The 17,432-nt window shown below is 39.7% G+C and overlaps 1 protein-coding gene across 5 annotated transcripts in view; it reads right to left on the bottom strand.

Annotated features, from left to right (window-relative positions):
• PDE4B (phosphodiesterase 4B) overlaps positions 1 to 17,432 on the bottom strand; it is a 402,270-nt gene that overhangs the window by 31,772 nt on the left and 353,066 nt on the right. For all 5 annotated transcript variants that reach the window (XM_059727915.1, XM_059727917.1, XM_019489119.2 and 2 more), the window contains one exon: positions 2,276 to 2,388. In XM_059727915.1, coding sequence (XP_059583898.1) covers positions 2,276 to 2,388 — 113 coding nt within the window. The remainder of the gene's footprint in view (positions 1 to 2,275; positions 2,389 to 17,432) is intronic.

Here is a 17,432-nt window from a genome sequence, read left to right as displayed (position 1 = left end):
AAAAGAGTCAGCACTTATTTATTTCCAGCTGAACCTGCCCGTCAGACATGGGGCTGACTTCAAATAATGTTTCTGTATGCTGTGAAAAACCGAACGCCACAACCTTACAAAGCCAATCTACTTAAATTTTTCCTTCCAGGATAATGGGGAAAAAGGGTGATTTCAAACCATTGCATATTGCTCTTTCATAGCTGAGTGTGACTGCTGGAAGCCAACCAAAAATATATAAGCAAATGTTAATGCAAGTGTGTGAATGAGCAAAGTTTAAAGAATGGGTCATCTGACCTAGGAGCACTGACAACTCGCACAGTAAAATAATGATTTTTGACAGTTACACAATAAGAAAATCAGCCAATCTCAAGCTTCCACCTTCAAGAATCCAAATGTGGAGTACTAGGGGCAACAAAATCTCGCACTGATGGACTTTCTGCAATGTATATTAAACCGTATCTTTTTAGGAGGCTAAACCCTTCCTAATGGTTAGATCTGATTCTCTCACAGAAGCTTAGAAGAAAAACATCTTTCTTGCAAGCTATATCTATAAAACTTTTATTGCTTCCTATGCTCCTGTAATGTTTTAGTAAGTAGCAGTAGTAGAGGAAGTTGAGATGACATAGGATTAATGACCTGTTCAGCATATTTCATAGAATCAGGCTGTGCTTCAGCATTTTGGATGTAATTAATTTCCAAATGAAAAGAAGAATGAGAACACTAGGTTTGTGCCGAATAAACTAAAAGCTGGGTCTAAACAGGAGGTCTGATACAAGGCCATGGGGTTAGCACATGAAATTTTTAATTCAGGAAAGGCAGAACACACATTTCTGATACCATATGATTTGCTTCTTGGGTAACACCTGGATGTAAACATTGCATAAAAGCCTGAGAGTAAATACTGAAGTGGGGAAAAAGCAGTCCACACGTGACTCAGAGATTTCATGCTGTCAGACTGTCCTGAGGGCAAAGCAGGAAAACTCTTCATTGCCACCACAGGAGATCTGAATGAGATGTAAGCCAAGAGCTCCTCTGGGCAGTAGCTCACATCACTGCAGAGGTGGGGCTGATAGCCCCAGGGAAGAGGGCGTGCTTTATGTCAATCAGCAATAACTTAAAGACTGCCTCTGATGGATTTTACTAGGATCCCATCCATTGGAAGGACAGAGGCTGCGAATCAGAACTTTAGGGGCTGAAGTGGAGGTGAAGTGGGGAAAAAGAAGGCTTAAAAGTAACAGAGTATTTAAGAAACCAGCTCAGGTTTCTTCAGCACTTTTTCCATTTTATACTCTTCTTGTACTCTTCTGCTGAATTGCACACCTCCCCTTTCCCCCTCTTAGTTTCATCACAAAGTTTAACTGGCATTTTTTAAGTTTGATTTGATTTTTAGTTTATTATATCAGCATTTTCATACCTTGCATGCCATATAAAACCCACTCTTCTCCACACCCCCCTTTCCACAACAAGCAATGAGAAAGGAATAAAAGCCCGTGAATGAAAGCTCAGTTACACACATCATAGAGCCCTCTGATGTGCACCTAAATCACACTCTGTGCAAAATGGTGTCAACTCATCCCACAGAACTAAAAACACAAAATAAATTATTATAAGATGACAAAAAAAACAGCAACATAGTACAGCAGACTGTTTAGCATTTGCAATTATTACTGGCAAGCAAGAGTTAAGGTACACTGCATTAAACAGACCTTTTTTACAGTAAGTGCCTGTGGTAGCTTTTTCCAATACTAATTAACACCTTTTAAAATTTCTGATAAACAAATATCAGTGGAATAATTTAGCTTCAATATACTGTACCATGTTATACTTTTGAATCCAAGGTATTCTGGAAGTTTTGTGTTCCTATTTTTTTATGACAAACCTCCTTCAACTTACAAGAGAATGAAAAGAATAACTTTTTATTTACCATCCTATATGCAATGTGACTAAGTTCTACTGGACTAAATACAGTGCTTAATTTTGGAGTATAAATGTATTCTACTTGAAAAACTACAGTTATGTTTTACCATTTCCACTACTACATTTTTGCACATGCATAAGAATACATACAGTTCAAACCATTTCAGGTTCACATTCTTAACACAAGGTAACTAGGAAAAAAGTACAAACCTTGTTTAAATTACCATTGTCAAATACTACACTGCAAATACTAGGCTGCTGGTGGACACTATCAGAGACAAGGGCACTTTTTATATTACTCCACAGTCGTTAATCTTTTTATTTTCAGACTTTGACATTTCAGGAAAAAAGTGATCTTAAAACTTACCTTATTAGAAGCCATCTCACTAACTGATCGGTAGGTCTGAATGGTTTCAAGTTGGTCTAAACACCAGTCTAATTCTTCCAAAGTTTCCATTGCTAACTTTTGATAAGATTCCTCTGCAAATAAGCACATAGACATGTAGTTAGGCTCAAGTGACTGCAGACTTTCCATGGCAGAGTCACTGACACAGCTGGGACCAGCACTGTTGTAGGTGGTACAATGCTCCTTCATAATGTGCTCTGGGTGCTTCTGCTCCACTCTCCAGTAGGAGAACAAATCAACACACGTCTTTCCTTTGAATGGCTGTTGTGGGTTTTTTCTCTTGCCAGCTTTCAAGATGAGATGTCACTAACACATCAACAAACTTCCTCTAAAAAGGGGGTGTGGGAGGAACACTCTGACAGACACATCTACATGCATGTGCATTCATAGTACTCAGAAATAAAAGCTGTTCCTTGTAAGCAAAGTTTTTCCTCCTCTGAAGCATTACTCAGAGCACTTCTTGTCTAAAGAGATGACATTGTTGAGTTTTCAAATGTCATTAAGTGAGATTAAGCACAGGGACTTGCTCTAGTTTCTTTTTCTCGGAAGAAGAGAGTTGCACTCTTTTCAAATAAAAAGAAAAAGCGTCAAATCACTGTCAGTAAATCTTAGGCAATGCAGGGCTGAGGGCATTGTATGTGTGTGACTCTCTCAGCAACTTTCCCCTGAGAATGCAGTGCTGTGCACGAGACTAGGAGAAGTTCCTATTTTTTAAACTGGGTGCTAAATGAAATCTCTCTGATAGGAAGACAATCAGACAAACTGTTCAGGGAGTACAGGACGTCTGCTTGACTTTGTTGGCTAAAGAGACTCTTTGCTTCTCTTGTTTTACTAAACAAAGCTAAACCTTCCCTTTGGTGTGTGCCAAGATCACAGGGAAATTATGAACTGGATTCTCAGATGGAGCCAGACATCAGTTGTTTCTCTCTTTTCCCTAAAATTACACTCCGTTCTGTTTTGAAATGTATCACACAGAGAAGCACATATTTTGGTGAGGAATTTCTAAGCACTGTAGAAGTGAAGATGTATGAACACTTCATGATAAATCACAAGACTCCCTTTACCAATTATACCTTTTGACTGATATGTCTTCCCTGAGTTCAAGTATTTGGGATTCTAATGGCAAACTTAAAAAAAACGGAAATAAGAGTTCTGGATTGTTAGCAGTATCTATCCAAACAGCAAAGTATGTATTGTATATACAGGTAATGTACATTCAACCCAATGAACATAATTTGCTTAAGCCCATGTGCCTAAGGAGCACTGAGTTAGAGGGAAAGGCAGGAGCACAAATATCACACTCCTCTGGGTGGATTCCTTTAAATTCAGGACTCAGGAGGACCCTCATGTGTGAAAGCTCCTTAACAGTGGCATGAATCAGCATCGCAGCCAGCTAGCATGTCTCCACTCTTTCCCAAACTTCCAGTTTTACTACAGATAATGTTGCAACTGACTCTACGCCCTTGGTAAGAGTTGGAGTTGGAACAGGTCTGCATTGTGCATATATCTACCATGAAATATATAGTCAACATCTTTAGCTTCTCATATGGAAGTCTGCATGGGGAACAGGGTGTGCTGCAGAAAGGATCTCCAGGAGAAAATCTCAGGTGGGAAGCACCAGCAGCTTACAGCTAGACACACATAAATAAATGCTGGGACACCACTAATATATGCTGTATGCATGTGTGTGTGTGTGTGTGTGTGTGTGTGTGTGTGTGTGTGTGTGTGTGTGTGTGTGTGTGTGTGTGTGTGTGTGGTCAACACTTAGTTCAACAGAAGAAAAGAAATGCTATGGAAGAGTAGTTGTTCTTTACTGAGCCAGCAAGCACTGTTTCATATACACATAGACTTTAAAGCACTAAAACATAACATTTTAGTTTAACCAAGAGGTAATGTACAATATTTTCCTTTCTGCACTTACAAAGCCACAAAACCACTGGAAACAATCATCTCTTGCATACTACTGTGCTTTGCACATCAACAAATAGGTGAAACTACCCAAGAACTTCAGCATATGTTGCAGCCATTATTTATTAATATCCCTATAGTTTATCTATCTTCAATTTTCAGAGCAGTTGGTAGAATCCAGGCAGAGAGAAGCTATGCTTCTGTATCCCATCCACTTAGAATATCTTGAACCCTTTCACTGAGATTTAAAATTCTAGGTTAAAAGATGCAATAATCTACCTAATATAGCAGAAAATGTGTGCAAGGTTGGTTTGTTTTTCCCTGCTAAATGACAGAAGGCAGTGCTCTTATCTGATCCCTTTCTTAATAAGCCTAACAGAATTTTTTCTTGACAGTGCTGAAGATGAGTCAAATCATTTGACTGATATATCCATAACTAAGTTTAAGTCTTCATCTTAGAGATGGTGTAGAATCCATAAATATACACATGTAATGTAATCTTAATTTTTTTTTTTACAAAATGCTACCCCTACATATTACATCAAATTTGATCTTGCATTCTACGTACATGCTGCTTAGTTTTGCCAGATATTCTTAAATTCCTCAGGCTCTCCTACTCTTGACTGATCTGAATAATTCTCTGTTATCTGCCATTCGGCCACCTCATTGAGCACCACCTTATTCAGATCACTAACGAAAATATTATGGAAGTACTAGCTGTGCATTTATTATTAAGGCTGAGTTTTCACCTCAGCCACTTTGCCATGTATAAGGGAAATAATGTGCATGCTCCTCAAAATTAAAGCACTTGCTCTGAATACATCATGGATTTTCTGAAAATTTACAGGTACATCCGTTAGTTAGCTGGGGTTAAAATGAGTTGGAAATTGGTCCTTGAGGAAATCTGATATGCTGCATTTCTCCATGTTTTGGCCCAAATGATCTTAAGAATGCAATAATACAGACTTCTAATTTTCTGAAATAATTCATAATCTTATACACACTACCTACACTTGAACAATTTAAAAAAAGCATGGATGTTCTTTTTTTGGCCATTATTTTTCGTAACTAAACATTTCTTCCATAGCAGATGCCAATAATTAATATTTATAAATAATTAAGGAGGGAGGAATCTTATTGTCTTTGAAAATGGTTGCCATCTTTCTTTGTGCTCAGTGGCACTCAGGCAAGAGTCCCCAAGATGGTCTCTTTGAAAAGAGCCACTATTTCTCATTGTTCCAACATGAAAGGAATTGAGCTGCCACAAGGAAAAAGCACGGCTTCTATCAGTGTGAAAAAACCATCATATTCCCCGAAGGTAGCTCTACCTGCCCCACAGTCCTCCAAATTAAGATCACTCACAGTGCACTGAAAAATGTGGGTTATGGTTGATTACAGGATGAACATGAGCTGCCAGTGCAACGCTGTAGTCAACAGGGCTAATAGCATACCGGGATGCATTAGCCAATATCTCCTAAGCAGGGTGAAGGAAGCAATACTTCCTCTCTACACAGTGCTGGTGAGACCCCAGCTGGAGTCCTGTATCCAGTTCTGGGTGCCACCCTTGAAAAAAGACATGAGGAATCTTGAAAGGGTCCAGAGAAGGGCCACAAGAATAATTAAAGGCCTGGAGGACAAGCCTTATGAGGAAAGAGTAAGGGGACTGTTCAGCCTGGGAAAGAGAAGACTGAGGGGCATTTGGTGGCCATCTAGAAGTACGTAAGGGGTGAAAATCAGGAGCTGGGAGAAAAACTGTTCACTAGGGCACCCCAGGGGAGGACAAGGAGCAATGGCCATAAAGTGTTAGTGGATGGTTTCAAGTTGAATGCAAGGAAGAACTTCTTCATAGTAAGGGTGACAAGAATCTGGAATAGACTTCCCAAGGAGGTGGTACAGTCTCTAACCTTGGAGGTCTTCAAGAGGAGACTGGACAGACACCATGCTGGGATCATTTGATCTCAGCAGTATTCCTGCCCAGAGTAGGGGGGTTGGACTTGATGATCTTTCAAGGTCTCTTCTAGGCCTTGATTTCTATGACTCCATGTGGTAAAAATTATAACAAAACTAAATGGCAGGTTAATAACACGTATCTTCACATAATAAAAAACCTCAGGTTGCAACAGCCTTGTTTGTGTGAGACATTTAATTTCACAGACAAAAACAAATAAGGAAACACTACATTAAAATAAAACTAATGAGTCAGTATCAGTAAGTAGACAGTAAGGCACGATGGATGCATTCTAATTGCAGGGGAAAGAAGTGCAACAAACTCTGGGAATTTGGCATCAAAGGTAAATGTAAAAGCAATCAAAATATGGTAAGGTACACACAGTCAGGGTGCCCAAAACTTAATTCTGCTCTGCAGTGCAAGCATGAAATAGTCAGATAATTATAATGAGGATGATTAATGACTAACAGGACTGTTTGTGAGAGCTGACATAAAACCACTGCAGCAAGAGGTAGAAGGTGGCAGGCAGGAGGCTGATGACTGTCCTGAAGCTCTTCAGCCACAGGGTGGAGGAAATTGCAGGAGGGCACAACCCTAGAGGAGGAATTGGAGGATGATGGGAGGAGTGAAAGTTGTTCTAAATCTCAGATTTAATTAAACTGATTTTTAAAGACAAAATAGATTTTTTTAATGTTTACATTTTCTCTCTCATCAGCTGATATACTAGTAGCCTGGATAATATATGTTTTAAGACTGGGAAGACATTTATGCAAGGCAGAGGGCATATCCCTATATGTCCTCAGTAGCCTGTTAGTGCTAAATAATAAACAATTAGAATTAGTGATAGATTAAGATGATCATTTTATCTTACACCCTCTCCCCACTTTATTTTTCCTTAGGTGATTGCACAATAGCACATGGGTGTCACAAAGAATCGTCCCAAATGACCGAATCCTTTCAAGCAAGTGCACTCTGCTAATCCACCACTCTAGAAATGCTCTACTGAAAACAAAATATGAAAACATCTTCATTTAACAAGATGAATTGTAGTTTTTAAATAAAATGACACATACCAGATAAATATTTAGTGTTAATTGAAAATGCATAAAAAAGAAAAACTAATATGATTTTGTATGAGGAAGGGAACTCTGCTGTACAGAAGAAGTGTTTTGTGGCTGGTGTCCAATATGACTTGTGGGCTGGACCTGACCCACATGGGTCTATGTGTGTGTATACATGTGTACACATATATGTTTATAGCCTATATGATGGAGTCTGCTGAATCTAAGTTTTTATTTAAAAATTATAAATTTCTAAACCTCTGGATTTCAAATATAATTACTCAAATGTAGACCAAGTGTAAAATGATGTCATGCTATCTACATGGGTCTGCAGGCTGCTTGAAACAATACATTCTATCTGCCCCTATTCATCTCATCGGAGCGTCACCTCTAATTCTAAAATATGATATTTCAATGTCAGTGCTAACTGCTCCACCACTGTACATTTTAGCCAATATAAATTAGAGAACAGGATTGAAACCCTCCAGGGATGAATATTTAAAGGTGCAGAAAGGATAAAAGTACAGAAGAAGAATAGAGGAGACCCACACAGACAAACAAAGAAGGCTCAAAATGGAGATTGGAAAAGGAGGAAGGAAGAGAATCAAAGAGCTGAAACTGCTAAGAAATAAAAAAGAGCCAATTCTCTCCTGGTGTGAAACTGAATGTGCAATGCATATCTAAATAAATAATAATGAGAAGTTTAGTTACTAGATGAAGTCTGTGTTCTTCCCTTGATCTTTGTATGAATCTCCCACTGACATCAATCTGATTCCCACAATCTCCCACTGACCATGACTGAACTTCCAGTCCAGCTCTCCCCTAAAGTGATTTTTCTACCTCCTCCATACAAAATAATTTAAGTCACGTTTCAAGGCAGCTGTACACTTTCTGGGTATAATTGTGTGGAATATCATACTACATACAATTCAGTTTATATTTGGATCTTGATGTTGCATAATCAAGTTCTTGCCAGTAAGTTTATTTCCATACTCCAGCTGACGTTTCCGTAATTTGTTCCAGTGCTGTATGTTAAATCATTTTCCATTTATAATAATGACAAGTATGTATAATGCAAATATCTACAAAGAATCCTTTTTAATTCTATTTGCAACAACACATGGTACTGATATCAAACTTTTTATTTTCAGAGCCCTGTATTAAAATTCAGGTGAATTTTCATTACAGTAAGTGACTGTTGTCAGCCCAGTCAGACTGTAGGCCTGCCAATTCCCTGCTTTCAAACCCCCCCGCTCCCCCATCTCATTTCTTTCATTCACCTTTTTTAAATGTCTCCCACCCCAGTGTACTTTAATACAATTAAAAGATGTGTCACTCTTGAAAAAAATATATTTATGTTGAAAACACTCCGTTCTTTTTTTAGTGTAAACATATAGTCAGAATAAAATGTACTGTGCTGCCGTGTTCTTTAGCAGTGATTTAAAAGTACATTTCAGAAAAAGTATCTTCACATATTGGCTAATGACTGTAGTTTTCTCAACTTGAAATCTGGGTAGGAAAATGGGACTTTTAACCTTTTAAAATATTTAAAAGCTGTTGGATAACTTCCCTTTTTTCCAGGAGTGGTTCTTCTCATTAACAAGCAGCCCCTGATTCCTCCCTGCTGAAATAAATACCTGGAATGAATGGAAATGTTAATATTGCCTTTCACAGTAGCAGCCCCAAGCAAAAAAATGATCCAAAACCGACTTTGAACACCAGATTGAACTCAAAGTGATTTTTCTTCTTTTGTGGTTCAAGCAAACCCAACTAACTCTGAAGAGATTTCTTTAAATTTACCTGACCCTGAACATCCTGGTTCAGGATGAAAGTGGAAAAGACAAAATGTCACGAGCAGAAATAAAAAATAAAAATATGGGCTTCATCTAGTAACTAAACTTCTCGTTATTATTTGTTTAGATATACATTGCACATTCAGTTTCTCTCCAGGACAGAATCGGCTCTTTTTTATTTCACCTTGTTTTCTCTGTTGAAAAACTGCAAATTCTCTGATTAAAAAACCTCAGAATCCATAATTAAAATGAAATGCCACTATATATATAGGTATCAATTGAACACAATGTTTTATTGATATATATACAAGTTTAAAGCAATTTGGAAGCCTACCAGTGCCTCAATCACTGTAATAAAATAAATTCTAAATGCCTATAAATGTTGGTATTTGATTTTGGGATTTTTATCATGGAAAATCAGAGCTCCCCCTGCTCCCTTCACTCACCAGGATGCAGGTGCCTTCACTCCCAAGGCACAGCCCTCCCACCCCTGCTGGTGCCCCTAACTCCCCACCCACAGGCCCCTGGGCCTGCTGGTGCCCCTCATTCCCCCTAAAGCCCCCCTACCCCTCCCAGCCCTCCTGGAGAGGGCCCCCAGCTGCCAGGGTTACAGGACCAGAGACCGGGTCTGCAGCCCCCTACCCCGCAGCAGTGCTCAGGCCCTGGCTGCAGCCTGCGGGAGGCAGCAGCTGCTGCGGTGGAGTGGAGCACAGATCCTGGCTCCCCCCTCACACGGGTGGCACAGCCAGAGCACAACCCGTTGGGTGGGGGCAGATGCAGGCTGCCCACTGCTGGCTTAGGCTCCCTGTCCTGCTGCCCTCCCCCCCAGGGCCTTTACGGGGACCTGCAGGGGAGAGTATAGCCAGGAGGGAAGCTCATTGCTGCCACTGGGAGCTCCATGCTGCCACAGTGAGGTGCTCTCTGCCCCTTGCTCCCCCAGGAGTGCACGCAGCAGTGGAGAGCCAGTCCTTCTTCCACCCCCGAGACGAGCTGCCCACAGCTCCATCCTGCTCCCCATCTGGGCCCTGTGGCTGCACATCCAGCCCTGGGTCCCAAGTCCCATGCACTGCCCCAGTTGGGCAGCAGCCCCAGCCCTGCCCAACTCCTTCCTTCCCTGCCCTTTCCCACTCCCCCAGCCCCTTGCAAGCTGGAACTCTGCCAGCCTGCAGAGACCTCTTTGCAAAAGTGGAAAATCTGTGTTTCTTCATGAAAATGAAAAATCCACGTTTTCCTCTATTAAAAGGGAAAATCCATTTTTTTCCATTGTCCCTGAGAAGTGGAAAACCCGGATCCCTGGTCATGGGAAGTGTTGATTCGCTGGAGCTCAGACATGGGATTAAAATGATAGGAAGAGGAGGCCTGTTCTCCCCTCTCCTTGATATACTGTAAACTTACTGTGCCAAACAGTGGCACATTCAAACGCATGGTGCTGCTTCACAAAAGTTACCTCCTAAACTGGAAGCAGTGTATCTGCATTTACACAGCATTACAAGCAGGGTCTTTAACATGACTCAGGCATTTACCATCCCATTTCACTGTTATTTTCTTACCAAAAATCTTGCTATGACACTGGTCTCCATTTCTGCAGATGCAAAACTATACATGCAAATATTTGCAGGCAGTTTCAGAATATCAATTTTTGGCTGTGACATCTACATCCCTATGAATCAAAGTTTTAGGCCTCACACTGCACAGGATTCTAACCTCAAATTTAAATTTTAGGCATGTATAACTCTGAATACAAAAATCTACCTAGCAATTTGTGATATACAAGATCCATTTTTTTTTTTCAACTGTCAAAATTGTTTTGTGTTAGAACTCAATATCTGTTTTCCAATACGGAGATTTAAAAGGTGTACTTTGCAATCTATAATGGCTCTCAAAACATTTATGCTATATCTTCTTTGCAAATTAATACTAAATTATTTATTATGCTGTTATAACACCTTTTGGGTTGTTAATTTTAATTACACCCTGACTCAGATAAACTGCAACTATTTATAATTATAAGCTGCTTCAAAATGTACAATAGCCTTTCCCATGTGTATTTTCCTTCACACAGTTCAAATCTACATATGTGCAATAGCAGCTCACGCATTAGAAACAAGCTGAAGGCCTGCTCTAAGACTTAGCTTCATCTTCAGCTCGCTCAACAAACAAAATCGTGTCTTGACCCTGTGGCCCAACCATACACATATACTCACTGTAGCAAAGTATTCAACATGCACACATTATAGCCAGAACACCGTATGCTAATTCCTACTAGTGACCATTAGTGAACTAACAGATTTTCTGAAGTAAGCTTTGCCTATACTATGCTAAAACTGCCCAGTATTTTTTTAAATGCATAATGAACCCTTAGAATTAAACACAGCTGGGAACACATACTTTCTCCTGACCCAGTCTATAGTTTAAATTTGTGCTAAAAGGCCCTTTTTCCTACACGGTTACTGACGATTGGCACAAGACTTAATGGTGAAAATCACTACCACTGAGAAACCAGAGAATACACAGGCTACGTCAAATTTTCAACAGCAAGGAAATAGCCTATAAGCCTAGGTACCATATTCAAAATCGACTGACTGGAAATCTGTACTGAGTGTACCCAAGCAAGCTAGTGTAGCAGAGAGTCAGAGCAATCCGCCCACACTGAACTCTGCGCTGCCTCCACTACCTGAGCTAACCAGTGTAAAGCCAGCTCCGGTATCTCCACATTGTGCTGCCGTGTAAACATAACCTTAGACTCCTAAATGCTTAAGTCACTTTTGAAACCAGAATTTTGTTAAAAAGCCTTACAAATTAAACACGTACTATCCCTGAGTATCACTCCAGTCCCCTCTCCTGGCCTGATCTGCTGCTCTGCTTTCAGCTCCTGGCCCTATCTACCACAGTGTTCCCTGCTCTATAGTTTCATAGTTGTTAGGGGCAGGAGGGACCCTCCCGAGCTGCTACATGGCATGTGCTCTGCAGTTTAGCCACCCTTGCTCTGGAGCACAACTGACTTAGGCACTTTTGAAAAGTTTACTTGTTCATGCCTATGACAGTGTATTTTAAAAACACACTCAGAAAAGGGTCTCAATATATAATATAAGATTTACTCATTCAGGAGGTATGTCGGTATTGCTTCCATGGTGCTCCTGCAAATATCACCAAGTACAGCCTTGTTCATCTTCTTCCATGTTGCATCTGCAAAACCCAGAAATGAGGAACTGAAGGCATCAAGGCCACTTTCAAGCATGCTGGGGACAGATCTCAAAACAGGCAGTACAGGGTTATCCTCACATTGGGCAGATGAGGAGTGGGAATGGGTATGTGGGGACACGAGTCACAGGTGTGATTTTGGGAGCACCACAGAAGTGGTATAGATATACTCAATGTATAGCAAAGGGCTTCAACCCCAGGGAAACACAATTCATGTTTACAGCATCTCTGAAGAAATCAGCTAAATATAAGAAAAGGTTAACAAGAAAGAGGGATGGTTTTCTTGTAATCACTTGAATAAAAGGGCTATTATTTTGTGAAAAATACAGAAATTATTTTGTATAGATTTTATTTACAGTCTTTAAACCTGGTCTGATAATGGCTGGGCCATGGTCCATAAGAAGCTACCTAACAGGTAAAGATGTTATGGGAAATATCAAAAATGCTTTTAAATATTGATGGTTCTGCTTACATACACTGTTCAAGTGTCAGCCTCTCTTTGAGATGCAAACACCCAGGGAATCACCCTGCAAAACCTGAGACATCAGGTGCCATTTATTTTATGATTCAGCTCACGTGGAAGTCACGACACACATCAGACACGTGAGTCAAAAATAAGGATAAGGGTGTCTCATATTACCTGACAGTGCATGGGCAGGGTTCAGGTTAGCAGTCAATTAAATCCAAATCCAAACATGTGCGTATGATAAAGCCTGCAGTTCACTTTCAACAAAGGAAACTGAATCACAGCTCTTCTACCCTCACTTAAAACAAGAGAAGGATTGTTTTGCCCAGTAATAATTACAACTCAGTTCCAGCATCATGCTCAGAAATGAGGAGTGCATTTCACATTCAGTAGAACAGGTATATCAACAAATGCTATGCCAAAAAAATGACAGAACAGAGACTTAATGCAAGCTGTCAACCCTTCACTCATTGCCGTCAACGATATTTGGGTGTGTTTACAGAGGGTGTATATATAATTTATATATTTAAACTAGGCAATGCTCCTAATGAATTATTTGATTACTTTATCCTCTTATTGTGTTTACAGACTATTCAGGGGCAGAACACCATATCCTTGAAAGCAGTCATTTTTCTACCTGATCCAGAAAATACATCCTTTAATTTCACTCAATAGACTGATTTAAACATTGACAGGAATCAAAATCAAAATCAAAGGGTCATGGGCACATCTGTAGTGATTCATTAGGCTGTCGGAAAGAAAATGTTTTCCAAATGCCTTCCACTGCAGTTCTGTCAATCCTACGCACTGAAAAAAAAAAAATCACAATTTATCTTTTGTGCTTGTTTTACCTTCAACCACGTAGGCCGGAAACATTGGGCAAATTTCTGTTTCATCTAGTGAAGAAACAAAATGCAGCTGGAAACTAACTCTGAATTACCAATCTATGATAGAAGATTAATTCTAATACCCGCTCTGGGTTCATAAATGCCTCCGATAGGATCACCCCCTAGGGACCTTTATATGCTGTTCCCATAATACAGGTGCTTCCCTGCCCAGTGAAGTTAGCAGAATCTCTCCAACACAGTCGGGTTACTAAGGGTTACTCTCAGGCTACATTTTGGTAGTTCACAAGATTCTGCCTGTGCTTTTTAAAAAAAATAACAGCTGATATTCTCATTCAACTGCATGTCTTAAGGAGCAAGGATTCTTGGAGGATCTCCCAAATACCACAAGAATTGGCAACAGTGCCATCATCCATACACTCTCTGTTCCACATTGTGTGCACACACCTTCTCTTGGAGATGCATTATCCACTCTGTCCATACCACATGAATGCTGTCAAGAGCAAGAAACTTAAGAAGTTAGTATTCCTATAGCCCATTCCCATGGCTATGTTGCTAAGAACTTTTATAACTGCATTAATAATATATTCCTGTTTGTGCTATTAAATATTAACGTCAAAATATTAAAGAAACTCTCAAGGTAACGATGTTGCTGTAGCCTCATTTTTCCTTGCCTTTAGAAAAAGGAAATACGGAAATTGAATGGCAGGAACTGTTAGTAATGGAGAGAATGAAAGTGACTGCCCATGTTCGACAATGTTGGAGTCTGCTCTGGTGCACTGTAATTACAGCACATCGGAGCAGCCTTAATGTACATATATAAGCACCCCAAATACTTAAATGACGCTGTTAACAAGAAATCAGCCTTTTAACAATGTGGAGGGATGTGATCAAAATTAGAGACACCCTACAACCACAGGGTCCACAGACATTTGAGGCCCACAGTTTTCTCCTGTGCCTGATTTTAATACAATTGGGAGGTTTACAGCTCATACAAAGATAAGCTAGTATATGCTAGGAAAACAGAGGGGTCACGATGTTTAAGCACTTGTAGAGCAGGTCCATAGTCTTTGAGCAACCCTGCCCTGACCCTTCCCAATCACAATACAAATAGCATTAACTTTTCCTTCTCTTTACACAATTTGTGAAGCTACATTATAGAGTCCCCTGTGTAAGGGAGGTAAGTGAGCTCACCAGCCATTCAACAGTCTTATTATTAACTATATCACCAGATCTATCACCAATTCAATTCCAGACCTGCACTGGAATCTCAGCTAATAAGCAGCAATATTAGGGTGGACAAAGGTGATGGCAGTGCATAATATAGCCATTCTTATGCCAGTGGGCAAATACAGGCTTGTTGATAACAAACCAATGAAACAAAATAAGTTATGGCTTGGAGTTTATAAGAGTGGATGCCCAGGAGAACCACTCCCTACTGGGCAGTAATGCAGCATACGGCATGGCTTTGATTGCACTGTAACAGCAGAATATCCCCAATATGAGAGGAGGAATAACAACAGCTATGGGGCCTGTCCAACACTAATATAATTTACGAAGGTATTTTGAGGAGATGGACCATTAGAAGACAAACTGAAGCTACAAATCAACCTCTACATGCAAACCCATGAGACTACTGAAATGCTGTGTGCTGGTAATGCCAATGAAGGTGGTGTTGGCAAGGAGGCAACATTATATTAGCATGTAGTAGATCGGAAGTCTAATCATAAAAGGAAAACCTCATTCACAGAAACAAGTCCACTGTAGATCACAGTTTACACATCCTGTGAGGATGAGCTAGAATATACACAAATCAGCCATTCTAACAGGTGGCCACTGTGCAGCTAAAACTTTAATGCTCTCAAACTAATTTGGTCATGTGCATTCTTCATTTGCATGACACGTGTCAACATTTACAGGAAAAGAATGGATGAAATTATTTTTATACTAGGCACAGGGGTTTTTTTGCTTTTTCAGTCCCTAAAATAGCTAAATAATTCTCAACTTCAAAATAAAGAATATTAAAATCACCTCTCCATTGAAATGAAGCATTTACTACAATTTGGAAAGTAGCTGTTAGAAAGCTCAGTCCTAAATGTAATTGTTTGGCAAACTAATCTGTTCGTGTTCACTATCATGCAAATGCTATATTTTATATACACAAACATGTAAAATGCAAAAAAACCCTATGTAGCAGAACACTAAGATTTAAACACACTGTTGGGTAGAAATTCAGACCTTTATAAAAGCAAAATTAGCATTGGTTCTTGCAGAGGCATCATGCACTTGCTTAATCCATAAACTCATGGAAGCAACAGTGTTGTACATTCTTTAGCTATTACTATAAAAGGCAACTTTTATTCTATCATATTTGAGACAGAATTACCTTTTATTTTTAATCCACACTCTCAAAACATGGACAGTTAATTGATGTTTATGAAACTTTCCCAAAGAACTCATTTCTGGGCTGAAGCTTATGATGAAGCATTTCATTTCAAGTGATAATTGAAGAAAATTAGGAAGTAATGAAAAGAGTGAGAGTTAGCATGGAAGAGCTATTTTATTCTTAACTGTGGTATAGATATAGAATAGCTACCACAATGCAGTAATCATTCTTATAATGGCTTCTTCCCCACGCATAGTCAAGCACAGCAAACAATATATTGTAGCTGCCACAAATCAGAAGGGAAAGTGACAGTGCCTGCATCGTGCCAAATGGAAGTAACAAAATGCAGGAAACATTTTGTCAAATGTCACTTAGCAGTGATATCATAGGGGTATCAGGGAATGGGATTTGCCTGCTCTAGAAATACCTTGGTCAATAGATGGGGAGAAGCAGAAATAGTAAGAGAGGACAGAGCCTAATCTGGGCCTGTTGATTGAAAAGGAAAGATTGCTCAGGTCTAACTTTATCTCAGGGAGAAAATACATGATTTGACATGTTATCATTTTACTGACCAGGCCGAATCTTTCATTGACTCGGTCGATTTCTGTCTCAATCACAAGACCGACAGACAAATATGATTAGTAGGAATGCCCATCTATGAATTCTAATAGAAGTAGTGCAGAATGTTACTGATAGTCCAAGTGGTGACCCCTTCAGGGAGATTTCAAAGAAACAAATGGTCTGGCAAAATGACATTTTATAATGAAATAAGTGCTTATATCAAATGAGTTCCTGGAGACAGATATATTCTGGTGCTCAACATGTTTTTAGCCCCCAGATAAAGGAGAACTCAGAACATGCATATATCTATTTTGCAGAGTGTTCAAAAATGGACAGGATGGAACTCACTGCTCCAACATTCTGATCCAAATCCCGCTGAAATCAGCTAAGAGACTCTTGTTAATTTTAACAGGGCTTGGATTGAAATTTATGAAATATTTCAGATGATGAAAGTCTCTAGGCTAGGTTAAGAACAGTGCCATGGTGTTAAAACTCTGATTCCAGTTTTACTTAAAATTCAAGGGAGTTCAGATTAGAGCTTTGGTTTCTCTGGCTTAAATGAGGAGATATCAGATCATAAAGACTTTAGCATTTTACTTAATTCAGGGATGTCTAACTTCAGAGTAGCTGGGGGCTTCAGCCTCCCTGGCTACATACCACATGGGCCACAAGCTCCCAGGGCCATAAGAGTGGTCCACACACTGCACCATACCGTGTAGATCACACTGTATTAAATCAGGTCAGGTGAGAATTTCAAGAGGTTGTGAATTGGTTAGAAATAATTAATTATCCAGTTGAGTTTTTTTCTGCTATAGAAATGGAGTGGGTACATGCTTTGGCTAGCACAATGGATACGTTAGCGTTTTTTGCATTCGTGGATCCTCTACCCTCTCTTAATTAAGATCTGTAGTTCCACTACAAAGTTATTGGCGGGTGATAGGTTTTTTTC

The sequence above is a fragment of the Alligator mississippiensis genome, chromosome 5 (genome assembly GCF_030867095.1).
Source record: "Alligator mississippiensis isolate rAllMis1 chromosome 5, rAllMis1, whole genome shotgun sequence".
Lineage (NCBI taxonomy): Eukaryota > Metazoa > Chordata > Crocodylia > Alligatoridae > Alligator > Alligator mississippiensis.
This window is presented reverse-complemented; position numbering and strand designations above follow the sequence as displayed.